Source organism: Pteronotus mesoamericanus, unplaced genomic scaffold (genome assembly GCF_021234165.1).
Source record: "Pteronotus mesoamericanus isolate MK-2021 breed Mesoamerican mustached bat unplaced genomic scaffold, CSHL_Meso_final scaffold_54, whole genome shotgun sequence".
Lineage (NCBI taxonomy): Eukaryota > Metazoa > Chordata > Mammalia > Chiroptera > Mormoopidae > Pteronotus > Pteronotus mesoamericanus.
Window position 1 is genome coordinate 48,953,846 of NW_026555321.1, and position 26,031 is coordinate 48,979,876.

At 41.0% G+C, this 26,031-nt stretch overlaps 1 protein-coding gene across 13 annotated transcripts in view; it reads right to left on the minus strand.

Moving 5' to 3' along the window:
• The window catches only part of MAGI1 (membrane associated guanylate kinase, WW and PDZ domain containing 1), a 613,456-nt gene that overhangs the window by 21,920 nt on the left and 565,505 nt on the right, over positions 1-26,031 (minus strand). For 9 of the 13 annotated variants that reach the window (XM_054595351.1, XM_054595350.1, XM_054595349.1 and 6 more), the window contains 5 exons: positions 20,490-20,521; positions 10,532-10,748; positions 7,348-7,431; positions 4,441-4,532; positions 2,259-2,451 (listed from right to left, as the gene is read on the minus strand). In XM_054595351.1, coding sequence (XP_054451326.1) covers positions 2,259-2,451; positions 4,441-4,532; positions 7,348-7,431; positions 10,532-10,748; positions 20,490-20,521 — 618 coding nt within the window. The remainder of the gene's footprint in view (positions 1-2,258; positions 2,452-4,440; positions 4,533-7,347; positions 7,432-10,531; positions 10,749-20,489; positions 20,522-26,031) is intronic. The other 4 variants (XM_054595357.1, XM_054595355.1, XM_054595353.1 and 1 more) reach the window with 1 other exon arrangement.

Consider the following 26,031-nt stretch of genomic DNA (forward strand, 5'->3'; position numbering starts at 1 on the left):
GAGGTTAACGTGGCCACACAGAACCCAGATACAAGAATTTCGAACAGCTTCTCGGGAAAAGGACTTGCTTTTCTGTATATAGTGACATGGACCCACGGAAAAATGCCAAGAAGGACGGCCGAATTGTGTCTCATTTACTGATGCATCAATACCCTCACCCAGACTCCAGTCGCAGCATTCTGAAGTGACCCCTGTGCACAAATCAAAGGCAACCTCGGGGAAGTGCAGGTGTGGCCCACACCAAGGATGACCCCCATCCTTGCCTCAGAGAAGTGACTGTGGCAGCACATTCATGTTGCCATTATCCAGAAGTCTCAGTTCTGCTCAGCTTTCCAGTTTCTGCTTTTGAATTTTCCATCAGGCAGGAGACTATAAATTAACAGTAGCATTGAGGTTGCCATCCTCTGGAAATTCTGACAACACCTGTCAGAGGTATACTTCCTAGTTTCCAGGTGTCAGTTACCTACTCGCATCACATACTGTATGTCAGCCTCCCTCAGAACTCCAGTTTTATAAAATCCTAGTTTGAGTGCTTTGTCCGGGGACAGGGTAAAGCCGTCCTAAACTGCCACAGTAGTTGGTGGAACCAATTTATGTTTCATGCCAAAACCAAAATGTGTGACCAGCTTTTGGATAAGACCTCATTTATTCAAGAAATCTCCTTTCATAGATTTTTTTTTTATATTGTAGTAAAATATATAAACAAAGTTTATCCTTTTACCTATTTTTAAGTGTACAGTTCAGTGGCATTAAGTACAGTCACACTGCTGTGCAACCATCACCATCTTCATCTCCAGAACTTTGTTATCACCTTCGAAAACTGAAACTCTGCCCGTTAAAGGTCAATTAACTATTTTCCTCTCCCCCAGCCCCTGGCAAACACCATTCTTCTTTCTGACTCTATAAATCTGATTACCCTAGGTACCACAAGGAAGCTGAATTATATAATATTTGTGCTTTTGTGACTGCTTTGTCTATTCATAGATTTAATGTATCTTTGACTCGGAGCTAAAAACCCAAAATATTTAAGATTTTAAAAATAATTCTGAAATAAACAAAAATCCCATTGCTCTACTATTTTTACTTGGGCTAGTGAAGTCAAAAAGTTTTCATCACATCTCAAAAGCCACTTCTGACTGACTGCTATTGGCGGCACGGAATACTATTTGCAGAAAGGTTTTGAGGCCATAAATGAGCTCTAGGGACTTAAATGATTAACACTGCTTTCCCTAGCTGCAGTAGGCAGGACTCTCACACTGGAATCTGACATCCTCATTCTGTGATAAATTATATACAATTTAAATGAGTTATACTAGTTTTTTTTAAAATAAAATGCTAGTTGATTTTATCAGATAAGTATTTGTTTGACTAATATTAAAACTACAGAGAACTCATACTATTTCATACCACACTTCTTCAGTAATTCAACTGATACAATACTGAATCTGCTTCTACTGCCTCCTGGGTTCTGTCTTAGATATTTGGAAATGGGGGCTGCAGACAAAGATTAACCACCAACAGTGTGCTTTCAGGAAACTGGTGAATGAATGGCAAGGACTGACACACAGTACACTAACTGGCAGTTTCTGATATAGAAGTAAACCCTGAATCACAAGAATGGCAAGAAGGGAATGTTAGCACATGGAGGAATTTGGAGGAAGGAGGGCCTATCTGAGGGTGTCACAGAGAAGGTTATATTTGAGTTGGGTCTGAAAGGATACATAGTGTTTTGAGAACTCAGTGCTTTGGGTACTTCGAAGTTTATAGGAAGAATGAATAAAAAATGACCTAGAACTGGGCATCTCTCCACCCTTCTTGTGGAGGAGAAAAATATCTTGCTTTAATGCATGTTACTGTCAACAACAGAGTAACTTTATTATGTGGCACAAACCTAATTTGTGTTCTCTTAATTTGACATTACAGTTCTCCTGTCATAATGACCTCTTTTGTTGAAAGTTATCTTCAGATAACAGGATGACTAGATTCTAGTGGGCAAGGGGTTGAGAGAAGTAATATATTTTCAACTAACCTTCTTCTAGAGGTCTTTGCTGAACACGTATGAATAGCACATTGAAGTACTTTTGAATGACAGTAGTTTTGCAGGGTTTGAGAAATGCAAACCATCTGGAAATTCTGAGCTTAGTCACATTTGCAAAAATTTGCTAGAACAGATGCTTGAGGAGGCAGATACAGAGAAGGGTCCTTTCCTGTGCATGAAATGACAATGCACTGTCTGAAGGAATGCATGAGAAACATACCCGAAAATACCACTTTACGCCGCACTGTGAGGTTGACATGGCCTTGCTTGGCGGCTTGTTGCATAAGCTGGACCACAAGCTGGTGTGACTTTCCAATTACTGGTGTCCCATCCACACAGATTAATTCATCCCCAGACCTGAGGCGGCCATCCGTATCAGCAGCACCCAGTGGTACAATATGACCAATATAAATCTGTTGAGAAATTGGATGATGGATAAAATGTTGATCTTTTGGTCTGCTATTACACTGATAGCCTTCATATCTCTGAGGAATTTTAATCCATTCATTCATTCACATCTGCATCCATGCCTGAAACATTTACTAAGTGCCCGCTGGATACCAGGCATTGTGCTAGGTGTGAAAACGGTTTTTACATGGTGGGAAAAATAACTTTTTCTTGTTTGGTTCCTTGACACTTATCTGTGGTGATGATTCTTTTTTTCTCCTTTGCAGAAATAAATCACTTTCATTTCCAAAATGCTTTCTCCTTTTCTATCTACCCAAGAACCCTCCCTTCAGAAAACTCTGCTAATTATAATAGTAATACTACTTTCTTTAAAATCCAGCACTGTGCCTTGCAGTAGCGAATGCACAATAAATACTGTTAAATGAAGGAATGAATCAAGCAAAGTCTGGTCTGACATCCCCATTTCTGTACTCCCAGCACCTGTATCCAGCACATTAAAGCACAATAAAGATTTAGTGTTTTGCTGTTAGCTTTACCATCCACTAAACTTTACTTAAAATATTTGTGCTTTCCTTGCCTTCTCTCTAGGTAATAATGCTACAGCTATCTTTGCATGACCTGTGTAGTTTACAAAGAACTTTGACAAAAAGACTGGTTAAAAATATGGACTCTGGAATCAAACTCTTTCCAGTCCTTCCATTTACTAACTCTAATCTTGGGGAAGTTAATTAACCTTTTTAATCTTCATTTGCTGACTTGAAACGTGGGGATAAATTCATGGATTTGAAGGATAAATGAGAGAATATATGCTAAAAGCCTTTGGCATCGCGTCTGGCACAGAGTAAACAATAAATATTATGATGAGGGAATTAATACTTTTCTTTAATTCTCTTTCCCCCTTTCAAAAGGATTCTGGGATGTAATACTAAGTTTATTCTAAAGATGAGGCCCAGAGAGGTTAAATGTCTCCTGATCCTTGTTTAGGATTCTTTCTCTTCTTTTGTAAAGGCATCTAATCTCTTACAATGCCTTGTGAAGTGCTCTCCCTGCTGGTGCTACTCGATATACAAAGGCAGCTACCTACTGGCAGATCTAACAGAACTGGCCAGAGGATCAAGCCATTGTTTTCTTAATTGATACCAATTCCTATTTTGCTTTTTGGTTTCATTTTCTTTGATGGGCACTTCAGATGTACTAGCTCCTACTATTCACATATGTGAGCACAAACTTTTTAGAAAGGATCTAGTGAAACCGAGGGTCCTTATGACTTTGATTAAATTTAGCTTTAAATCCTAGCTCTAGAAATCTCTCTCTGTGTCTATACCCTCCAGAGACCTAGCCTTTTCCTTGGATAATCAGAAACCTCTGAGGCAGCAGAAGATAGGAGCCTGGACCTGACAAATGGTCACAGGGTCTGGACCTCTGTCAGGATAAAGATAACATCTCGACCTAAGTTATATTTCAGGTCCTGAGCCCTAAGGTGGAACGATGCCCTGGCTACCTTCCCATGAGGTTGGACAGAACAGACCTCAGACCTAAAGAAATGATTTACTACCTTTACCTCACCTCCCACCAGTCAGCTCCCAGAATGACCCTGAACCCCTAACCCATGGTGTCTTGTGATTTTTCCCTTTAGAGCTGGTATCCTACATGCTATCAGGGAGTTCAGGCTTTTGAGTATTAGCTTCCCGTTCTCCTGAGTGGTGTCATTCATTATAAAATACCTGGTCTTTCTCTACTGCAATTCTCAGTGTCCAGTGTTCGGCTCTGTTAGCACCAGGTGGACGTAGTCTTTCTGTTCTCTAACACTAGTCTCTTCCCACAAGACAAAAAAAGCACCAAAAACCTAAGGAAAACCTCCACTTCCTAAAATGAAGCAGTCAGTGTTACACCTAGTGGGACTCCAAAGTTGGTGATTTGTTACTGCTGCCAATTTGCTTTGAAGTCTTAGAAAAGGGCACTGGGAGAGGGAGGAGGGGAGACAAAAGACTCACAGGTTCCCCTGGTTCATTTCCACCAAGAATCCTAAATCCAAATCCAGTCTCTTTTCTCCAGAGAAAGATGTCCTGTTCTTGGTAATCTGGACCTAGTGAGGGGAGAAGGAAGAGAGAGATTACTTCTCTGATAAAAGCAATCACACGCCTAAGGTTACACAGTTACAGGACCAACACTGATGGTGCTGAGCAGATGACAGTTTTCTAACACAGACAGGGCAACAACAGAATCTGGATGTGTGGAATAATGGAGGACGCAGGCAAAAGTGAACAGTGGGAGTAGTCATTGAGCCTTAAGTTTTTTCAAAAGACTAATGACTGTTCGATAATTCCTAATCAAGCCCAAGTCATGATCCCAGACTAAGCCAGAAATCAGCATTGACTGCTCTCCTTGGCATTGTTGCAAGAGGACTTAATTAAAATCATCACATGCTGCACCGCACCACGGATGCCCATGTCCAAGAAGAGAGATGCTGAGTCAGAGCGACCTCTGAAGCAGGGGCTGGCTCTGCGGATTTTGGAGGCCTGGTAAGTCACGTGATGTGATAGCACCTGAGAAAAAGGCAAAAAGCTTGCAGTAAAGGATGTTCCCTTAAAAAAAAAAATCACTTCTTTCTCCTTTAAAGAAATCAAGACCAGCAATGCCAGTAATTTGATTTGTTAGATCATCTTTGCCAAAAAAAAGTTTGTCTTAAACATCCTAACATTTCCAAATTTGCAAAGTTTACTATGATTTCAGTACTAGTACCAAAAAGTAGGCAGCCTTCCATAACTTTATTAATGGTGAAAACAAATTTGTTTTATATCAATGAACCATATTTCATTGTTAAAATGACTGCTTTAATTCAGATTTTGTCTATAGTGTTTCAGCATTTAAAGTATTAGTTTATTATCAAATAACTTGATATTTCACTTTTAAAACTCAATAGAGTTCAGGGTTTCAGGGTTTTTAAAGTTTAAAATATCTCATTTTTAAAAAATAAAAGTAATTTTCATAAAAACATGCTCACTGCACATGAAATCATTCTATATACCACTGTGTTATCTAACTAAAGTAATAAAAAGCATTATTTCTATTTAATTCTTATTTAATATTTTAAAATATAATGTTTTATAGTCTGTAAAATGACATCTTTATTTAAAGAGAAAAAATATAGTTTAGTGGCAGTGAATCTGAAAAATGTATTTCAAATATTGTTCTGCATACATTCTGATTTATTTAATCAATTGGATTTTGGGCTGAAGCGGTGTATGGGCCTGAGAATTTAACTCATCGCCTCCAATTCCATACGATAGAACCGGGAAGAAGGAGGAGGTGTTTATTTACATTTCAAGCTAGGTGAGAGATGTCCCACTTTAGTTCTTCACCCACAACCTTAAATGGACAGTGACTGAATGTGCTGAGAATAAAACAGCTAAATAAACAGGTAAGTACATGTCAGAGAGGTTTGAATCCGATTATTTTGCTTGGGCTATCTTAATACCATAACTTTCAACTGTGCTTTTTATTCAATACTTTTTATTATAATTGCTGAGGCTAAGCTGTAAGATGCCATGGGACATGGAGAGCACTTCCATAAACATGATCTGAGAATGATATTTTCTTGAGCACACTAAGGTAACAATATTTTCTTTCTGTCTGAGTAGCTGGCTAAAGGGTATTTACTGTAATGGACTCAGTGAAACAACAAATTAAATCAAGTTGGGCCTCTGTCTCCGTTTCACTCAAGCGGAAGATTATTACCAAAACAGACCACAGGGCTTTCCAGGCAGCACTAGGGCCTGGCAGAGTCGGCTTTGAGTCTGCGAAGCCTTTCTGTGAACAAGAAAAGGGCCTCTGCAGAGAATGCAGTCCAGACCCATGTTTCTCAACATTATTGAACACAGGAACACTCACTCATCCTACAATGACACCAAATGTAGCAAGTTTTTGCCTTATACTGCTCATTTAGGTATAAGCTAGCATGCTATGGGTGCTTGCAGCCAACAGACTTGGGCTTATCATACAGGTTAGTCCAAAGGAAAACAGCATTTGTTTCTCTCTGTGAATCAATGGGAAATGGCAAATTTATTAAAAAGCTTCTTGTTGAAAAACAAGATGCCCAATGACACCAAGAATGTTGAGGACTCCAATGATGAGCCAGGAAAACAGAGACACAAACACAGTACATCAACACACAAGGATACTGCAAAGAAAGTCTTTTGGCACCTTAACTTTGGCATTTTAACAATTATACAATTATACTCTTCTTCCACCAACCAAATGCCAGGTACACAAGTACATAACTTTGGTGGTAAATCGGTGCTGCCACATAGAGAATTACAGAATTTCTTTCTTCTGCATCCTTGGCTGCTGGGGACACTGAGGTTTCTAAACTGCTCCCCCAACATGGTTTGTTCTCTTCTTTATTTCAGGCAGATTTTATTATAATTACATTTTTAGGAGGTAGCAGGGTAGAACCATCTTTCTGATGTTTTTATCACTTAGCTTTTCTTTTGAATGAGGCTATATCAAAAAGAGCTAAGAATACCTTGTCCGGCTTTCTTCACTTTTAAGCCTTTGCATAGGAGACAATCTCAGCAGTTAATCTCCTTTGGTAACAAAAATGACAATTCAATAAAGTGGACAAAAGACTTTCTTTGATAATTAGAAGGATGGAATCACCAGGTCTGCAGAGAAACCTCCCGGGTGTCTCCATTATTGCAGAGCACACATTTAACTTAGCAAAAGCATGCCCATCACTTTTTATTTTACCTTTTCTTTGGTCTATGCCTCGTCAACAAGAATAGCAAAACATTTTTGTTCATAGCATTTCTCTTTCTGAGTTTCTCCCCAGCCCCCCAGACCAATGGGAACATCAAACAGGATGGATATAGTGAAGAAAAAAGTTTTCAGCAAATCCTTACTCTGACATTCTCCAAAATTCGTGGAATTGATTTCTCTCTCTCTTTCACCCTTGCTCAATCCCGATGCTGGCGAAGGTGACATAGCTGGAATATTAATTTCACAATTTTGCAAGGCTTAATGTATGTGCTTTCTCTTAGTTCATGTTAATTTCATTTTGATTGATAAGGAACGTGCAGTTAAGTTTTCACAGTAAAGGTCATGGCTGCTGTGAAGTTTAAGACTACAGTTTGATTCTGCTTTATCTTTTTTCCCATGGTGCTTTTCTTGTCAAAAAGCTAGAATTTACATTTGTACTGTTGAGAATTTCATACAGCTCCCATTACCATCTTAGACTTCATATATAATTAAACCCCAAAGTACATATTCTTGTATGACCTTGTTTAATCATGTCATGAACTTTAGAATTGTCTAAACACTTATTTCCTTTAAAAAAATTAAGTATACTTTTGTAACTGCCACACTATGGCACTTATTTATTCCTGATGGAATTCATTCTTGTGCTAATACCTGTTCAGATGAATTCTACACAGTTCAACCAGAATGGTCTTTTATTTGGAGGCGCAGATCATCAGATCTGGCCAAGGTCTGAACACACATACATGGATGCACGTGTGCATGCGCGCGTGCCCACACACACACACATACACAAGAACTGTCATAATGGCTCTTAAAATCTAGAAGAACACACAACCTCCTTAAACTCACTTTGAGAAAGGGGCCCATCCACCAGTTGCACCCTTGGAGGCATATCTCTCCCAAGCAGGGCAGCTTTACCTTGGTTAATATGACAGCTTTGATACTTTTTCTTTCCAAACTATTTGTGAACATGCAAAATTTCAACTGGAAGTTTTAGATTTTCTTAGGCTACATATTTTTTCTTCTTCAAAAAACAAGATAAAAACACAGCCAAGGGAATGTCAGAAACTTATTGGAAATGAAGCAAAATACTAATTAATAGGCAAGATTGATGTAGATTCAGTCACAGGTACTGTGAAAAGTAGAAAATCTGTGACAGATTCAGAATAATTACCAATGGGGGGAAAAGTCTCATCATTATCCTCAGTTAGTAGCTAGGAAGAAATCCAAGTAAATCCTAACATCAATTATGTTGCTACAATCACTCAATTACTGAGCCTCCAATCACCAAAAAGAGATGGATTTTCAGTTGTGCTGCTGGATCCTATCCCTTCAGATGCTAAAGAAAGTGAAGACACAAAACTGGCCCCATCCCAAATTTTTCAGTCTGCCTGCCACCTGAGCAATTCTGATGAGTAAAGTAGCTGGCTGTGGCAAAATTCTTATTGTTTGGGGAGCGGGGTGAAAATATTTTTTCAAAAATTGGATTAAATACCAAATTCTGAAGAAATTTTGCTTCCATCAAAGTAAAAATGGCATTTGAGCTGGAGCTTCCTGTTAACCGATGCGTTAACATCACCTGTCAATTGTGATGTTCCTGCCAACACTTCAGAATATGACTTATTTTATCATGAAAAGATTCCTACATGTGAAAATCAGTCCTAAATGTACACTGTACTGAGAAAAGCAGAGGCACAGTCCATAAAGCAGTATCTCAACATCAACAGAAGTTGGGCCATTGATTGGAGAAGCCACATAGTTAAAGAGAAATGTGAAGAGAATTCTAAAATATTCCTCTTTGGAAAACAATTCTTCAGTGAACTCGCTACAGTTAGAAGACACAGAGAGAACAGACTCCACGTTCATACTCAGTAACTACTGTTTACGAGAGACGTTCCAAAAGGAACCATCAAGGGTTACTCTAGGGGTCTTTCTAGTCCAGGGACTAAGTTGATCTTTTCTGAAATCATGTGGCTTTTGTTAACATAGAGAACCCTTAGCCAAACAGTCTATTTAATTCCACACACTGTTATAAGAAAAAGGCAGTATTTCCCCTTGAGGAGGAAAATGACGGAGGGATCCCTGAGTGACTTCTAAAATTTGATGATCAGACTCCAACTTGCCTTGTGCCATGTTAACTGCTGAAATGCACCAAGTAGTGTGGCCAACTTTCCTTCTCAGACAGGGACGCTGGCCTCACTCCCCTGTTTTGTCTGGGTCACAGAGGAGTTGCTCCAGCCAGCAAAGGAAATGCTTCATAGCCGCATCTGAGGGGTGGGTGGGAGCTGGGGCACCTCCCACTGCCCCACCTCCTCTGTGCCTCGCTCTCCAGGGCCTGCTGCCTGAGAGGTAGCACACCTGTGCTGAGGGGGCGGGGGCAAAGAGGATGGACAAAACGGTTCCCTTTTCCCTTCCAGTTTTAATCAGACCCTTCACCAAACGCCTCCTCCCAGGGATCCTGGGATTCTCTCCTATCCCAGGCCAATAAGAGAAAATGAAGTAAGTACGTGACCTACACAGTTGTTTCATCCTGACCAATCATCCCCAGGAGAAAAGGTCAGCGAAAGCAATAGCCAAAAGCAAAAAGGCCCATTTTTATGTCCCCAAATTAAAGCATTTTAGGAACTTTCATCAGCGTTAAGTTAAATGAATATTATTTATGGTGCACAGTCTTTGGAAATCATTGCATAGCAAAGGTAATACTTTGTTTATAAGAATGAAAAAGTTACGATGTATGCCATTACTAGTTCATATTTATTGAAAATGTAAAGCCAGAGAAACACATTTTAAAACCATGGTATAAATAATTAAAGCACAAACAGCTCAAAATTTTTTCTTTTTAAGGGGAATGTTTAGAAAGACTGATATTATTGGTAAAAAAAATAAATTACCAGTATTCTTAAAAACTAAGAACCACTGAGAAAGAACTTAATTTCTTTTTGTTACTCTTCCAATCCAAACCAATTATATGTACGTTCTGTTGTAAATCAGAGCTGTTTCACAAGAGCATGCCGCAATCTCACACAGGGGAGAATTAATGAGACAGCAGCTCTTATCTGCCACTTCTTTTAACTGAAAGGAAAAATAAATCCATTTTTATCCAGGCCCTTTACTTGATGGCCATCCATACCTACCCCTCCCCAACTGAGGACATAATGGAGCCTCCATCAATATCCAGCAGATTCTTTCACTGCTGAGATTTCACCTCTGACCTCGGTTCACCTCTATCCATTCTACTCACTGAAAATCTATTTTTAATAAGCCTCGAGAGAAGACTGAAGCCCTGGAGTGGGGTCGCAGAAAGGCGGCAGCCAGAGCGCTACTCACGTCGGCTTTCATACATGCTCCTGGACTGGGCCCAGATTTTGAAAGGATCTGGTTTTTTCTGCCCAGCGTTGTCGGTCTGATCTGGAGCCGGGGCCTCTGGAGGCGGGTACTCAGGGGGCACCTGCGTGCTGTGGCTGGGGGAGGCCGTGTGCAGGCTTCGGTGGCTGGACACACTGTGTTGGGAACTGTTCTGGCTGTCTTTTCTTTCCAGAGGTTGCTGCAAGTAAGTAAGTGAGAGGGACAAGAAGAGAGAAGATTATTGGTTCTCTAAGCAGGTGTTTTCCATCAGCTTATCTTTGTTAAGCACTTCTGCACACACATACACAAATGTATCAACAATATTTTGGCTTCCACCTTCCTCCAGCCAATGCTGAATGCCGATAAAACCCCAAGTGACTGGCTGACAGAGACAGGGGTGGGCCAGATGGAGACATAATCACAAACCACACTGCTCTCTGGGCTGTGGCAGAAAACAAATCCAATTCTCATCAAAGGTTTTCGGCTAAGACACTGGGCTAATTTATGACAAGATGTATCAGTTTTTAACATCCTCATTTTTTTAACAAAATGTGTGACACAAAATACCAAAGTAGTTTAAATATAAAGTTATGATATCCAAAAGAAATATAATCAGTGCTAAAAACATTTAGGGATTCCATGTCTTTTTTGTTTGTTCCTCTTCTTTTTTTTTTTAATTGTTCAAATACATTTGTCTCCATTCTCTAACTACCACTTTCCCCTGTCCCACCCACCCCCACCTCCCACCCTCAATCCTTCCCCACTTGGGCTTTGTCCCTGGGTCCTTTATACATGCTCCTTGACTGCACCCCTCCCCTTCTTTTCCCCGTTACTCCCCTCCCTCCTTCCCTCTCATTACTGTCGGTTTCTTTTTTCTTTCAATGTTGCTGGTTATTAAGATTTTATTTATTTATTTGAGGGGAAGGGAGAGAGAAAGAGAGGGACAGAAACATCAGTATGAGAAATGTTGATTGGTTGCCCCCTCGTGTGCCCCCAGCTGGGGACCTGGCCCACGACTCAGGCTTGTGCCCTGACTGGGAATAGAACTGGGCACCTATTTGGTTCACAGGCTGACACTCAGTCCTCTGAGCCACACCTGCCAGGGATTCCATATCTTTTATTGTTCTTTCAATGATAAAATACCTGACTCCTATCTAAGGGTTTGCTATCAGTTCTGGACCGTGAGAAAAGGAGATTAAATCTTTTAAAAATCATTATGTGTGCAGCTGAACTTATAAGTATATAAATAACTATTATATGGAGAGCTTTCATAATTCTTAGGTGATCAATTTTGCAGGCATCACTTCATGCCTGTATCTCCTGACACTACTATTGGTACTTTATATATGGGTTGACCTCAGGGGGTCAGCCTTCTTAGATCTCCACTCTGTCCAAACTCCAAGTTGTATTCAAAAGGAAAGAATGTCATTTAAATTTCAACAAAATAAGCAGTTTCCAGTTCCTTTAAACATGCCCAGCAAATGACCCTTCCCATTTTAAGAAATGTTCTTTATTTGAATGAAGAGCAAAAACTAGGGGGAGGATATGAAATAATTTCAGTTCCTATTTTCTCCAGTAAAAGATTTTTAAGCCCCATTGTTTAGCTTCCCCCATTCAAAATAAAATCCTGGGATCTTGTCCCTCACATGATGGATGCTACGTCCCTACACTTACCCACTGAAGAGCATCCTGAGGGGCAGAGGACAGGAAGGGGAATCTCTGTCCTCTCTTACAGCTTATGATTTTTGAAGTACTTTATAAGATCTTTGACCCAGAGCATTCTGGGTCTCTAGTTATTTATAGAATCAAAATCTTCCCCTTGGTCTTCAATGAATCTTATCAACAGTTCTTTGCTTTCTCCCTAGGTATCCTCCATTCTTCATTCTCCACGTCAATGGAAATTTTCAAGGTCCCTTTCATTTAAAACTCAGGTCTCTCTGCCCCTCTCCATCCAGTCCTTAATTTGAAATAAGTATCTAAAGAAAGCCCATGGAGGACAAAAGCTTCATTTGCCCTTGACAATTACAGATTACAACCTGAAGTCAGGTTTTGGCAAGGATTCAAAGTTGAGGAAAATTGGGCATGCATTTAATGAAGGTAAGACAGACGATTTAAAATTTTCTTTAGTGTGCCTGTGGCAGAAATCTGAGGGCCATATTTTAGACTAGCAAAGAGGTCTTGGTAAAATTGTATGAGGGGTTTGACTCAGGGCACAGAACACTCTGGGGAGGGAGGATGCTGGGAGAAACAGGGTTTGGGTGGTGACAAATAGCATCATAAACCCGTGTATCATTGTTCTCCTTGAGAATAAATTACTCATCTTAGACCTGGATGGAGCAGCATTCCAAAGACTTGGAATAGAACCTGGTTCTGCCAACTTCCAACAGTATCCTCCCCAACAGTGACTTTGGCTCTTAGGGTCAGCTATCTGATTTCTGCCCCAGAAAGTCAATACCGGCTTTCTTGCTTCCCCTGGAGGCATGCTGAAGATTTTCAGAATCAGAAAACATCAATGACAGATAGAATCTCCATTCTCTTTTGCACATACACAGGAATTTGTTTCTCTCTTCACTGTGATGTTTACGTGGGTGGTCTTTATGAACCAGGAAGAGCAGCACTAGCCCATTTTGGGTGTGAATACACATTAGTATAAACAGAAAGACCTGGGATTCAGAGTGGACTTTCCCCCCTCTTTATACTTTCCTATATTGCCTACTTTTAATTAGAATGAAGAGAATGCTTTTTATCATTGACACAAAATTTAAAGCTATTTTCATTTTTGAAATTAATCTTGGTAATGAACATTAATGGGGATTATTCTATTTTTACATCTTGGTGGTACTTTGTTTTTGTTCACCTCTGGGGAGAGGGAAGGAGATATTTTTAAATGTAAAAGCAAATAATTCAATAAAGGACCTCCCAGTTTATCCTGGGAGTTACCTCCCTTCCTTCAAACGCCCACCTCTCTCTTGGTACCTCATATAAGTAGCAAATGCAAGATTGTGGGGTCTGTCCCCTTGACACTAGCTTCGTTTCACAGTTAAGTCTCTGACCCTTGAAGCTCCAGTCTCCTTCAGGTTCACACAAAGTCTCCCTGGGCCCCCAGGCGAGCTGCACTGCAGCATACCAGAGGGACATGTCACACTTCATCCTTCCTGGGGTTACTCTGTAGTCCCTGGAAACCCAACTTTAACCTCTTCCATTCCCTCCCTCTTCCTGAACTGGAGAAAAATATCTTTCTGGCAACCCTGCCCCATGGAGGGAGTCTGATAAAGACTGGGCCTTTCTCCTGCTGAGAATGCACATGAGCTTCTCCATGTGCACCCACAATGCATGCAGAGTCTGCATGTCACCTCATGGGCTCCAAGAACCTTTGGTGGCTGTCCCAGGTGTCACTAATCTCTGGCATGGAGGACCGGACCTCCTGAGTTTAATTTAAGACGTGGTTTTGCCATAAACAGAGGGGCAAACGAAGTCTAATGGACATGGTCTGAGCCATTTTTAACGTTTTAATGCCCCTTCTCACCTCCCCATTAAGGAGTCATATAGGTCCAATTTAACACAAAATGACAGATACAGTTGGGAACAAGTTTGCAAAACTGTCTCACAGTCAAGATGCATTTTTGCAACCCTTTTAAATGTCATCTAAACTTGGTTCCTAAACTGGGAAAAGAGAAAGTAAAGTGGCATCGTGAGAACATGCCCTAAAAACTTCCGCACTAAGCTTTCATGAACTGGCACATTCTCAGCCACACCAAGGGCTAAATATACAATGATCTGGAAGCTTGTGGGATTTTCCCCCAGGTAAGACTGATCTCACTTTATGTTTCTTCTCAAGTTCATTCATGAAAACTACTTAATTTGAAGAGGCATTCTGTATTTAATATTTTGCTGGCACTCTGTGCTTTCTGAAGTTATGTTCTCTGTATGTGGAAACGTTTAAATATATGCCTTTTAATTTTCAGTGAGCATGCTAATGAGCTTTGACATTGTCTTTTAACTGGTCAGAGCTCAGAACTGTCCAGGAGAAAAGCCGTGTTTATGTTTATCTCTCCAGTCACAGTCAACCGGCATGCCTCTTCAGCAGTCTGTGTCACATCCCAGAAGCCTTGGGGCGTGAGGCCAAATTCGCTTCTGAACTGGGTATAAGATCAGGATCAGATTTGTATCTAATGTGATTGGCTTTCACCTCCTTTTCTAGGTGAAAAACTGGCCCAAAGACAAGTATCTGTAGTCAAAGATAGACTTTCAAGCCTGTTGTAGCTAAGAACTGGGGTGGAGGTAGCACCCAGTGCACCAATGACAGAACACCCAGCCTGGGTCCTCCTGAGTAACTACCTGCAGTACATTTATTCACTCATCCAACAAGTACATACTGACCACCTACTGTGAGTCAGATTCTAAGGGAAGCAGTATGTAAATAAGAAAGAGATGGTAGCTGAGCTCTTGGAATACATACCTCTGTGCATATCTAAGGTTGTGTGTGCATTTGTTATGTATAGATGAATATTAGTCAAATGACTATAACAGAATAATAACAACATACTGCGATGTCCTCTAGCTAGGGTAACAAAGAGGCCTCTGGAAAAACATTCCATTAATAGAAGCAGCATGTGTTAAGTCTTCAAAGCAAAAAGAGTCTGGAGTATTTGAGAACAGAGAGAAGGCTAGTGTGGCACAGCAAGGGGCTGGGGCAGTCTTACATTAACTTGGAAACTAAATAATGTAAGGGCCTTGTGGGCTACTTTGAGGAGACTGAGTTTCATTCTAAGTTCAGGGGAGGAGGAATGTGTTAATAAAAGGAAAGCAGGTGTGCACCAGGAGCCACCGTGTGTCCAGAAAGTCTAGTCTGGCTGCTGGGCGGTGTAAAGGTTGGTGGGGAAGGGGGTGAAAGCAGAGAGCAGTCAGGGAACTACTGAGTGTGCAGGGGAGGAGCCCAAGAAGTTTATACGGGGAGTGGGAGTGGCGAAGCAGAAGGCCAAGTGTAGCTAAAAGCCATTTGGTGCTAGAGTCAATAGGAACTGCTCACAGTCTGAGCAGGGGACAGCAGCAGTAGGAGGAAGAGGTCTCACAAACGTGGGCACTCACTTCCCAGGTCCCAGCTTTAGGAACTGATTGGAAAGGGCTGCCATGCATTGAGGTGAGTATTTCCAATGCGTTGTTGTCACTGTGCTGATATTTCTGAATCAAGATTTTAATTTCTGAATATCAAATCAGAACCAACTAGGAAAAAGGAAATGGGCTTAATTTTGAAAACTCCATAGAAGTCCTTGGCCACATACTAGCCATAAGACTTTTTAAAATAAAATTGTACCAACTTCCCTATAATGAATGATTTCCTTACTACTGACAGACCAGGAAGATCCGGAAGATGCAATGGTTTTTATAAACAGAAATGGGGGGAAAAATCAGCTCATCAGTATTTCACAGAATCATTTCAAATGAAGGTACTTATAAAGTAAGCCGAAAATATCCGCTTGGAAGAGCAAATGAATATAGACAGCACTTAGGAGCTTTAATGATGAAAAGAATTCATGTAGCCTAACAATGACAAATCGATACATTTTAAAACAAAATTATTTACAGTTCACTTATCTGCCAAGATTGAAGGCCACTGCAGCAATTTACATGGACAACAGGAAAGAAAAAACTCCAAGTGTTGATGAGATAGCGGGCCAATGTCATTAAAGGTTGTGCGAAAAGCAGAGATTCAAATACAAGGCCAGGCAGATGATGGTCCTTATTTTTGTCTCTTTCTCTTACCACTTATGTGTCTAAGTCAAACAAATTCTTCCAAAAAGGCAGGCAAGAGGAGTCAATGGAGAAGGAAAGGGAGGTACATTAGATAGGAAAATGAATTTTAGTTTACACTGAATGTTTTAAAGCATCTAACATAACTGTTAAGTCTTATTTTTTAGGGCTGCAAAGGGTTGAGGGTATGAGTTGCTGTGGGAGGTGAGAGGCAAGGGAGCTTATTTAAGTCCTTCTCCCATCTACTCCTTACCTTGCAGCCCACAGGAAGTATGACTAGTTGTATTATTGCTCTGGTTGAAGGACAAATGGCATCAGAGTCCTGTGAGAACCAGGAGAGTTTCAGAAAGAGGAAGCATACATAAAACTGGATGATCCAGTCTGGGCGCACTCACTGTGCACGTTGTCCTACAGGGTTCTCCCTCACATCTCTTAGTGACTAGTTGTTAGCGAAGTCCTTCGCATCCTTTCCAAGGAAAAGGAACAGAAGACAATGGAACAGAAACCTGTCACTATGGCTAGCTTTCATCTTGCTGCATTTGCAAGAGGTTGTTGGAGAGACTGCCTTGCCTACCATTCAGTGTCCCCCTTATGAAAACTGCGTGAGAAGTTTTTGAGTAACTGGAAATGTTGTGTCTCCCTAGTGAACATGGTACGCTTTCTTTGATCTGACACAGTAAATCATGTGGTTTCCTGAATTGCTCAGGCTGCTAGGGAACTTGGAAAAATTCCACAGCTCAATCACAGCACCTAACTCAATTATGGGGTTTTTTTATGGCTTTGTATGACTATTTAATTTAGGTTACTGCAATTTAGAGCTGAATGATTTTCATTAAGTGTGTACTTGGTTCTGCTTTGACAACTTTTGAAAGTAGTTGTTCATCAGACTTTAAGCCCCATGAGGAGGTCTATGTCGATCTGCCTGGTTGTGTGGCTGTTGGTCTCTGCTCATTGCACAAGGGCAGGAATGTCTTCTGTTTTAGTTCTTGTTATATACTGGCACTGGTCTGACAGAAAAGATACTCAATTAACACTTATTGTTGGAACAAATGCATTACGAAGTATTGGTGATTTGTGACAATGAGTCTATCTTTTGAAAGTAGCAGTCAATAAATTTTGTGTTTGTAAGATCCAAAAAGAGAGGTGCCATGACATCTTATTTATTATAGTATTCCCAGTGCCACATACAAAACCTGGCACTTAGTATGTTCTCCATTTATTTGCTAAATAAATGAATGGATGTTTGGAATAATGAGTAAAAGATAAATGTATTGATAGATAAATGGATAGATGATGGTTGGACAGATGGACGGGTAGAGAGATGAAGGAAGGGAGAAAAAGAAGCACAAGTGAGAAATGAAGAAGTGAGAAAACATGAATGGATATTAACTTAAAATTCAGGGTTTGCTAAGATATTTAGAGTTTTAAATTCTCACACACAAAATCCTTATGTGTGATCTAGACCAACACTCTCTTAAATGAGTTTCCGGTCAGGGTTATTAAATTGGGCCACAGAATCAGTTTCCTAGTAAGATCTGAAACCTGACAGCAAATGTCTTATTTTTGTGTCTGCCATGCAGCAGAAAAATCTCTGATGTTATGGACATCCCAGTATTAAATTAATAAATTTCATTAAGACACTGCCATTGTTCCCAGCGAGTCCATAAACCATAAAGTCGACATTTAAACTACATCTAGTAGGTGAAATTGCTTAAGAGTAAGCTATCAAGGCCGTCCAGGAGGGGAACCTAGATCAAAAAGATAAGTCCCTCTGTTCTAATAAACACTCGACTACTTAATTATTGAAAACACTATTTTTTTAACAAAAGGCATGAGGGCAAAAAGAAGCTGTCAGTCACATGAGCAAGCCAACAATGTCAGGAACCTTTAAGAAAAAAAAAGAACACATGTTGCTGGTGTAAGACAGTATATTCAGAGCTGATGGTAAATCTAAGCACATCACAGCTCCGGCATTTTATTACACAGCCTGCGAACCTGACCCCATCTGTCATTACATGAATGGCTGTCTGGAACCAGGACACGCCGCCTCCCTGTGGATTCCCGCAGACCCCACCTGAAAAGGCCCCATGCTCCTCTGTCTCTCTGGCAGGACATCACTGAAATTCAGACTGGGAAAGGGGAACGGCATTCCGCCCACCTGTGCAGCGCTCCCCCTGATCACAGATGTCAGCCATGCTCCACCGGCAGCAGCAGCAGGCCTTGGCTGAAATCCCCCAAATTTTGTATAGCAGCTGCCAGAGTGTGCCAGCAGTGCCGTGCAAACCATCATCTCTGTCCTGGCACAAAAAGCAGGTAAGGACAAACCCCAAGCTGGGGGCTTTTTCTTCTCTAACCCAGCAACACACCAGCCTCTTGACTTATGGTAATTAAGAGCCAGCAGACTGTGGGCAAAGCAGTTAAGAGAGCTTTTTTCCCCTAGGAATGCAGCCTGAGTAATTGGCTTGCTTCCGCTAATGACAAGGCTTCTACAAAAATAAATTGTCATAGGGAATTCTTTCAACTGATTCGGTGAATGCAGGCTCTATACCTGTTTGATACCCTTGAATGCAGCAGGGAATTCCAAAACACTTTGGGGAAGAAGAGACACAAATGAATCTACAAAAATCCTCTTGCACAGTAAGTTTGAATAGGATGCAGAACAAAAAGAATACCATGCCTCCTGATGTCTTGTTGCCTGTGCAAAACTACTGAATCTCCTCCACTATGCTCCTTGTCAAGGCTCCGCTCCATGTGGGTGTGTAAAATAAGTCTACCGTGTAGCACGGCTGAGGGTGGGGGAGAAAAGGGATGGCTCCTGCTAACTCAAGCTCATGCGATACATCCTCCAGATTTCTTCTCTCTTCCTGAAGGCTGAACAGGTTTCTGACTATGACCCAGGGATGGGAAGACCCATGTGCATGCATATACACACATGCACACAGAAAGGCTCTGGCATCTCAGTGGGTGCCTACCAGCACTTTTCTTCCTGGATATTAATACAAACTGACAAGGGAAGCAGCCCTGAAGTCACATGTCCCAATCACCACGGCATTAAACCATTGCAATCACATCAATTATTGCAGGTTTTTCTCTTAGGAGAACTTGGGAGTGGGGCTTCGGAATGCAGGAAGCTCCCTCTCTCATCTCCTTAATAAACTTCCACCTCCTGCTGCCAGGCTTGGAGGCAGGTGGAGAGAATTCAGCTGCAGCGCCACGAGCCACAAAGTTTTAAGGTCCTCCTTTCCTGGTGACAGGAAGCTGTAAAATTTCCCTCCCCAAAATATTCTAAGCCACATGAAAGTGGCTGTTCTTTATCTGAATGGCAATGAATTGGGAAGCCTCTTCCACCCAGATCAATTTCACAGACATCGGGGTTCCAGATTCTGAGTTTGTAAGTAGCATTTTAATTTGTTGTCAGTGCCCTGGGAGAAGCTCACACCACCAATCAAAACACTACAGCCTCTAAGCTATTAGCTAACATGTCAACTAGGTAATGCATCTTCAGGGAAACCAGATTAGAAAGGACAGCAAACATCGATTTTTTTTTTTTTTAAAGAATCCTGTACCTGCAGCATAATGCTGCTAAAGCTAGCAAAACAACAAAGGACTTCCACTGCAAGGAAATGTCTTATTCTCAGTGCTGGGGCAGTGAACATTGTTCCATGTGAGCACTGACATACATGTAAGGCAGAGCATTTCTTCCTTAAACCTACAGGCTTTTTAATTTTGTAAATCATTAATCATTCGGTGCATAAGAAAGCTCAGGGGGAGCATCTACCATGTGAACGACTGGAAACACCAGTTGAGAGCAAGGCTACCCAGGAAGCAGGTGGAGCTTTTTTTCCCCCTTCTCCTCCCAAAAGAAACAATAGCATTTGTCTCAGGTTAAAACATCTAAGAAACTCATCCATTTGAAAGAGAGTTGTAACGTATTTATACAGAGAAGATTCCAGTCATGCATTCTTTATCCAGGCTCCCGCAGCCTACCCACAATCACTAGACAGTTAAAGACAAACCCAAATACCTTCTACACTAAGCAGATCCCCAGAACTTAATCTACCGAGCCAGGCTCCTGTCTCCCCATCCACTCTGAAACACATTTAGTGAAGTCAAGCCAGACAGCATCCCCTCCCACCACCAACCGCCCCCCACTCCCCAAATAAGCACCAAGTAACTGGCAAGTCCTTACCGACTTAGGGCTCTTCTTGGGAACTGGCAGTCCTGGAAAAAATGCAACAAGGGGAGGGGGGAGAATTATTAGCATATAAATGTTACCTTTTCCTTAAAGAACAACCCCCAGGTGTTTCAGGGCAACCTAGCCATCTGCAGAGTTATGTCAGATTCCTCCCCAGCACTGGAGTTACTAGGCTGTTCATATCGAATCAAAGCAGGGGAGGAGGAGACGGGAGGCAGGAGATCTATCTGCATTAGCTATGCTGACTTGTACTGCAGCAGCCTGGAGGCTGGGAAAAGAAATTCACAGACCTCGGCGGCCTGGGAAATTGAACACTTGGACAGAATCTCAAATGCTCTTCTGGATTAAGAGAGACTTAACTTACAATTAAGTCCAGGATATTTCCTTTCTACCCAATCCACTTGTCAATTGAAGTGGACCAATAAGAAGAGAGGAAGGGATGCATATTTAATTTCAGCGGAGTACATGGTTAAGGTTTCCTTCTTTCTTTCCTTTTTTTGGTCTTTTCTTTCTTTTTTTTTTTTTCCTCTGCCTGTCAGCAGGGGAAATGCCTTCTTTATTTTGGATGGGCAGAACACCAAAACAAAGACGGATGATCTTCTGCCAGCACAGAACACAGATACGAGTTGCTCTAGGACCCCTGTCCGGATCATGGATGCACCTCTCCATGTGCAGCAGTGAACCAAGCAAACTCCTATTCATCCTGCTGGGAAAAAAACTCAGATGGGACCAGCCCCTGAAGGGGAAAGCAGGTTGTGGGCGAGTAAAAAAGAAAAATGAGAAATTTTACAGAACTGAGATAGATAATAATGGAGAAAGAGGAAGGCAGAGGAGACAAAGATGGTCGTGAAACTGGCTGGCTCTTCCAAAACCCTGTCCTTAGTGGGAGTAATACAGCTGGAAGGGACCTTGGATCTCCTCACTTCCAGGAAAGTTGAAAGGGAGTAGGGGCAGAGCCTGGGAAATGTGCCCCCAGGGGAGTGTAGCAATGGAGGGCTAGAAAGGAAAATTAAGGCATCCAACAGTGTTTCAAAAGTAATCATTTCTGCGAGCGGCCCTCTCATTTTCTTTTTTTTTTTTTTCTGGCTTGAACAAGAGTTAGAATGCAAAATGCAGATTCCATCTGTATTAGACACCAAAGATACACTTGAAATCTGATGACTGCACTGAAAATTTCAACCTTTTTAAGAAAATGATCCCCATGTAGCGTGAGGATATCTACTCTTTGGGAAGTGACTTGACAAACCATGAGCCAATCTAAGTTTAGGGCAAGTAGTACAAAGAACCAGAAATGGGTAAGGAAGAAGCCACCGCAAGGAGCAAGGGGAATGTGTCCACTGCAGCTAGACCTGAGCAGGGTCACTGGTCCTCCGAGGCATGAACACAGTCTTTTGGCAGGGCTCATCACATCGCCACAAAGAGGTCACCGCAGTCTGGCAGAACGGCTCTCACAGTGCAGCTTGTTAAAATGCAGGATCCCTGGGGCTCACCTGGCAGGGGCCCGGGAATCTGCATATGAACATTCCAGGGGGTCTGAGGACCACTAAGGAAACTACAATCCAGTACAGAAAGTATTACTCTTTTGAGTCAAGCAGACTCAAGAGGTAACTTTCAGTGAGCTGCTTTAGAGCCCTCTATGCCTCAGTTTCTCAATTAATCAAATGGAGATAATAAGACTAAGACTGTTACAGTAAGGAAATGAACAGAATGTTTAAAAGCCTAGTACCTGGCAAGGGGTAGGCCCTCAACCATCCCCCGTTTCCTCTCCCCTTGCTAACTGATACCATTCAGGAAGGAGGTGGCTCTAATTTTCTTACTCTAGGCAAAAATCACTTGCCTAGCATGTTATAATACAAAAAAAAAATATTGTAGGGGAAATATTTTTACCTATGGGTGAGAATAACTGTGCTGGGCAATTTAGATATGCCATTATTCTTAAAAATAATTATTAGGCGCTTTTATTTATTCATTCATATGATTCCCTTAATGAATTTTATCAAGTTATATTAGTGGGGTTTACTGTATATACTTAAAAATTATATAATATTACATCTTAAATTCAGACTTTTCCCTAATTCAGACTGACCTTCTTCGTTGATTAGAATGAACAGGCTTCACTGTAGTTAGCTAGACTTGGCTTTACCCAGGATCCCTATGGTTCTCTACAAAAACTTGTAAAGTATGTCCAACTAGGTAAGAGGAGTCAGGGAAAATGGCTTCAGCCCACACTTTGCTAGTCATTTGTAAGACTAGGGCCATCTTAAATTCCCTGCCTTTAATGATTTTCATATGTAAAATAAGGGGCACTTTTCCTTCTCTATCACAGAGACAGATAGACAGGCAGACAGACACACACACACACACACGCGCGTGCGCACGCATGTTCAAAGATGCCTGTATAAGGATGCTCACCACAGCACTGTTTGTATAAAGGGAACCTGGAAACGAATGGAAATTCTAAATAAACTGTGGGACATCCAACCTATAAAGCAGTCTGCAGAGGTTAGAAGAAATAAGCCATCTCTATGGGTAACAATGTGGATGGTTTCTAAAACATAACGCTGACTGAGAACAGCAGGGTCCAGAGTGGCAGGTACAGGAGGAGACAGGTGCGAACCTCACTCAGACACATGCAGAGCATTTGCCTTCTATGACTGTCCACACCAAACTGATAACAAGGACATTTCTGGAGGGACAAAGAAAGGCAGGGATCCAGGGGCTACTGTAGGCAAAATTTAGCCTTAAATTAAAATGCTTTATCAGAAATACCATATTTACACCTTGCTGAGATAATGAAATATTAATTGAAAAATAAATACCAATTCATTAATGGCCTTTCAGTTAACTGTCTGCAGCACACCGGGGTAAGGAGTTGTGGCCTGTTTCCTCTGAGGAGACAGTCCACGGAACATTCCAATGGCCCCAGCTCAGCTGACACAAGTTGTATTTTACAACAGCAACAAAAACAAACTTCTTTTAATTTAAAGAGGAATTTGTTCCTGTTTCCTAGCTAGTTATTGAAAACCTTTTTAAAAAGCCACACCTTTTACAGGAGCCCGAAGTGGTCGCAAACTAGTATTTTACAAGTCCAAAATCAACTGACTCCATTTGACTGCTTTAAAGCAACAACAAAGATTTGTTTTAGGTTCATGCATTCACTAGATTTTTTTAAAAATCTAATGAATAGGAATGCTGGAACAAAACTTCTGATACAATTGATAATTAATTTTAGCCCAAACTATTTGGATGGATTGAAAACAGCTGGGAGACCTAATGGAAAACACTCAAAAGAGGTCACCGTTCGGCACAATTCTCCAAGATCTAGAAATCAGAGGATGCAGCTCTTGTCTAACCAGAGCTGACAGTAGGCCACCCCATACTGGCTGGACGACAGCAAGCAGCTCAGTCCCACACTTGATGGCACATTGGTGGTTTTCCTTAGGACAAACGCACACTTCGTGTTCCCAGTGGGAAGCCTGTGTTGTATAAATCTCATACTCCATAGGAAGCACATGAATAGAAACAGCACCTGTCTTAATGGGTTCATCTGCTCCCTCCAGGGAAAGAAGTGGGATTTTGAGACAAGGCAGAAGAAAGAATTCATGGGTGGCACCATCTGCTCTGAGAGCCTAGAAGGTGACAAATGCTACTTCAAAGGGATCCCAGAAAACTTTTGCAGGGAAGTGTAGTAGGTTCAAAGTGTGAGTCTAAGTGTCATCTACAGAAGTGAGAAAAGCCTGGAAACTGAATTTCTAAAGTTCCCCACAATGAAAGTGTCCCTTTGGAGAAACAAATGGCAAATTGACCGCTAGTGACTGGGATCTGACCAATTAACATGAGGAGGAGAAATCTCATTCCTTTTAAATATCAAGGCTATAAACTATTCTATTGAACATGTTCTCATATAACAAAATGGCAAATGTTATTTTGATGAAATTTTATAATGGTGGTACACAATTCATATAAAAAAAGTAAGAATATAACAGAATCCATATGCATTTGGAAACAAAGACTCGAAGGTTATACTCCAAAACGTCAATGTTTGACTCATGGGATCAAGGATGACTTTATTACCTATTTTTTTCTACAGCATGAAAAGCTTTATTTATTCAGTTATATATACACATAGATAACCACAATAAACAAAACTCTATACTGCCTTTTTAAGTAAGTTAAATTTCAGGACATTTTATTGCACCTTTAAATCTGTAGAGCCATCGCTGATCTCTACATCCAAGAGTTACTTACTTCTATATGTACAGTTTCTTTAAGCATTCTGCTGAGATTAGGACTTGTGCCTGTCCTACTGACTAAGTGGAAATAGGAATGATGTTGGATAGCGTAGCTGGGCTACCTGGGAACGAGACAGAGGCCAAGCCCGACCATGTCAGCACTGAGACGAGCAAAACCTGGGTCGTTGGGAAAGAGATGGGGCTTCCCAGGACCTCGTGCCCTCTTCTGGTTTAAAGAAAGTGAGAATGTCAACCTAACTCACTAACAGAATCATGAAACATACTGCAAAGGGCTTCAAAAGAGTGAATTCTAAAGTCACTGTCACATGCAAAGTGGATCAACAAATCATAAAAGTGTACTTTGTTATTTTGGTTTCCTCCTCAGTGTTCTAACAAACCCTGTGTCTATGTTGCTAATCCACATGCCACTGAACACATGGGATACTTCAGAGTTCTGCATAGCAAATGTTGCATTAAAAACTGTATTGCACCTCAATCAGGTAAGGCAATGTGCAAGGAGCAGGGAACTGATATATATATTTAGAGAGAGAGAGAACAAGAAAGAGACAGGTAGTTCATGAAGACTACCCACAGCCACGGAAAGCAAAGACTCTGAGAACTTGGTTAGGGGATGATATTAGGTACCAAAGAGGATAAGGCTACTCCTGAGCACATTTCATCTCAGACCCCTGGCCTTCTCTCTTACTCTACAATCTATCAATACGTAATCCTAAATGCAGGACACAAAAACCAGAGCTGACTTTAACTCAATAAACTCATCATTAGGAGTTTATATTAAGGAAGTAATTAAAGCATCTCAAAGAGTTATACAAAAAAAGATTTTCAAACCCTGGCCAGTTACCTCCATTGGTTAAAGCATCATCCCGCCATGCCAAGGTTGCGGGTTTGACCCATGGTCAGGGCACATACCAGAATCAACCAATGAATGCATAAATAGGTGGGACAACAAACTGATGTTTCTCTTTCTCTCTCTCCCTCCCACTCCTCTCTTTCTAAAATCAATAAATAAAAAAACATTTTTAAAGATGTTTCACACAGAAGTCTTTAAAGAAGATTAAAAACTGGAAGAAATATGAACTTCCATGAACAGATGACTAAGCAAGCAGATTATTATATCAATAATTGAAAAATTATGAATCCATTAAAAATTAATACAGTGAGGAATAGGGATGTGGAAAAATGGTAATGATATAAATCATGAAAAGAAGGGCAGAAACTGCCATAGAATATAAATTCATTGTTAAAAAATATATATGTATAAAATCACATGCATATATCATACA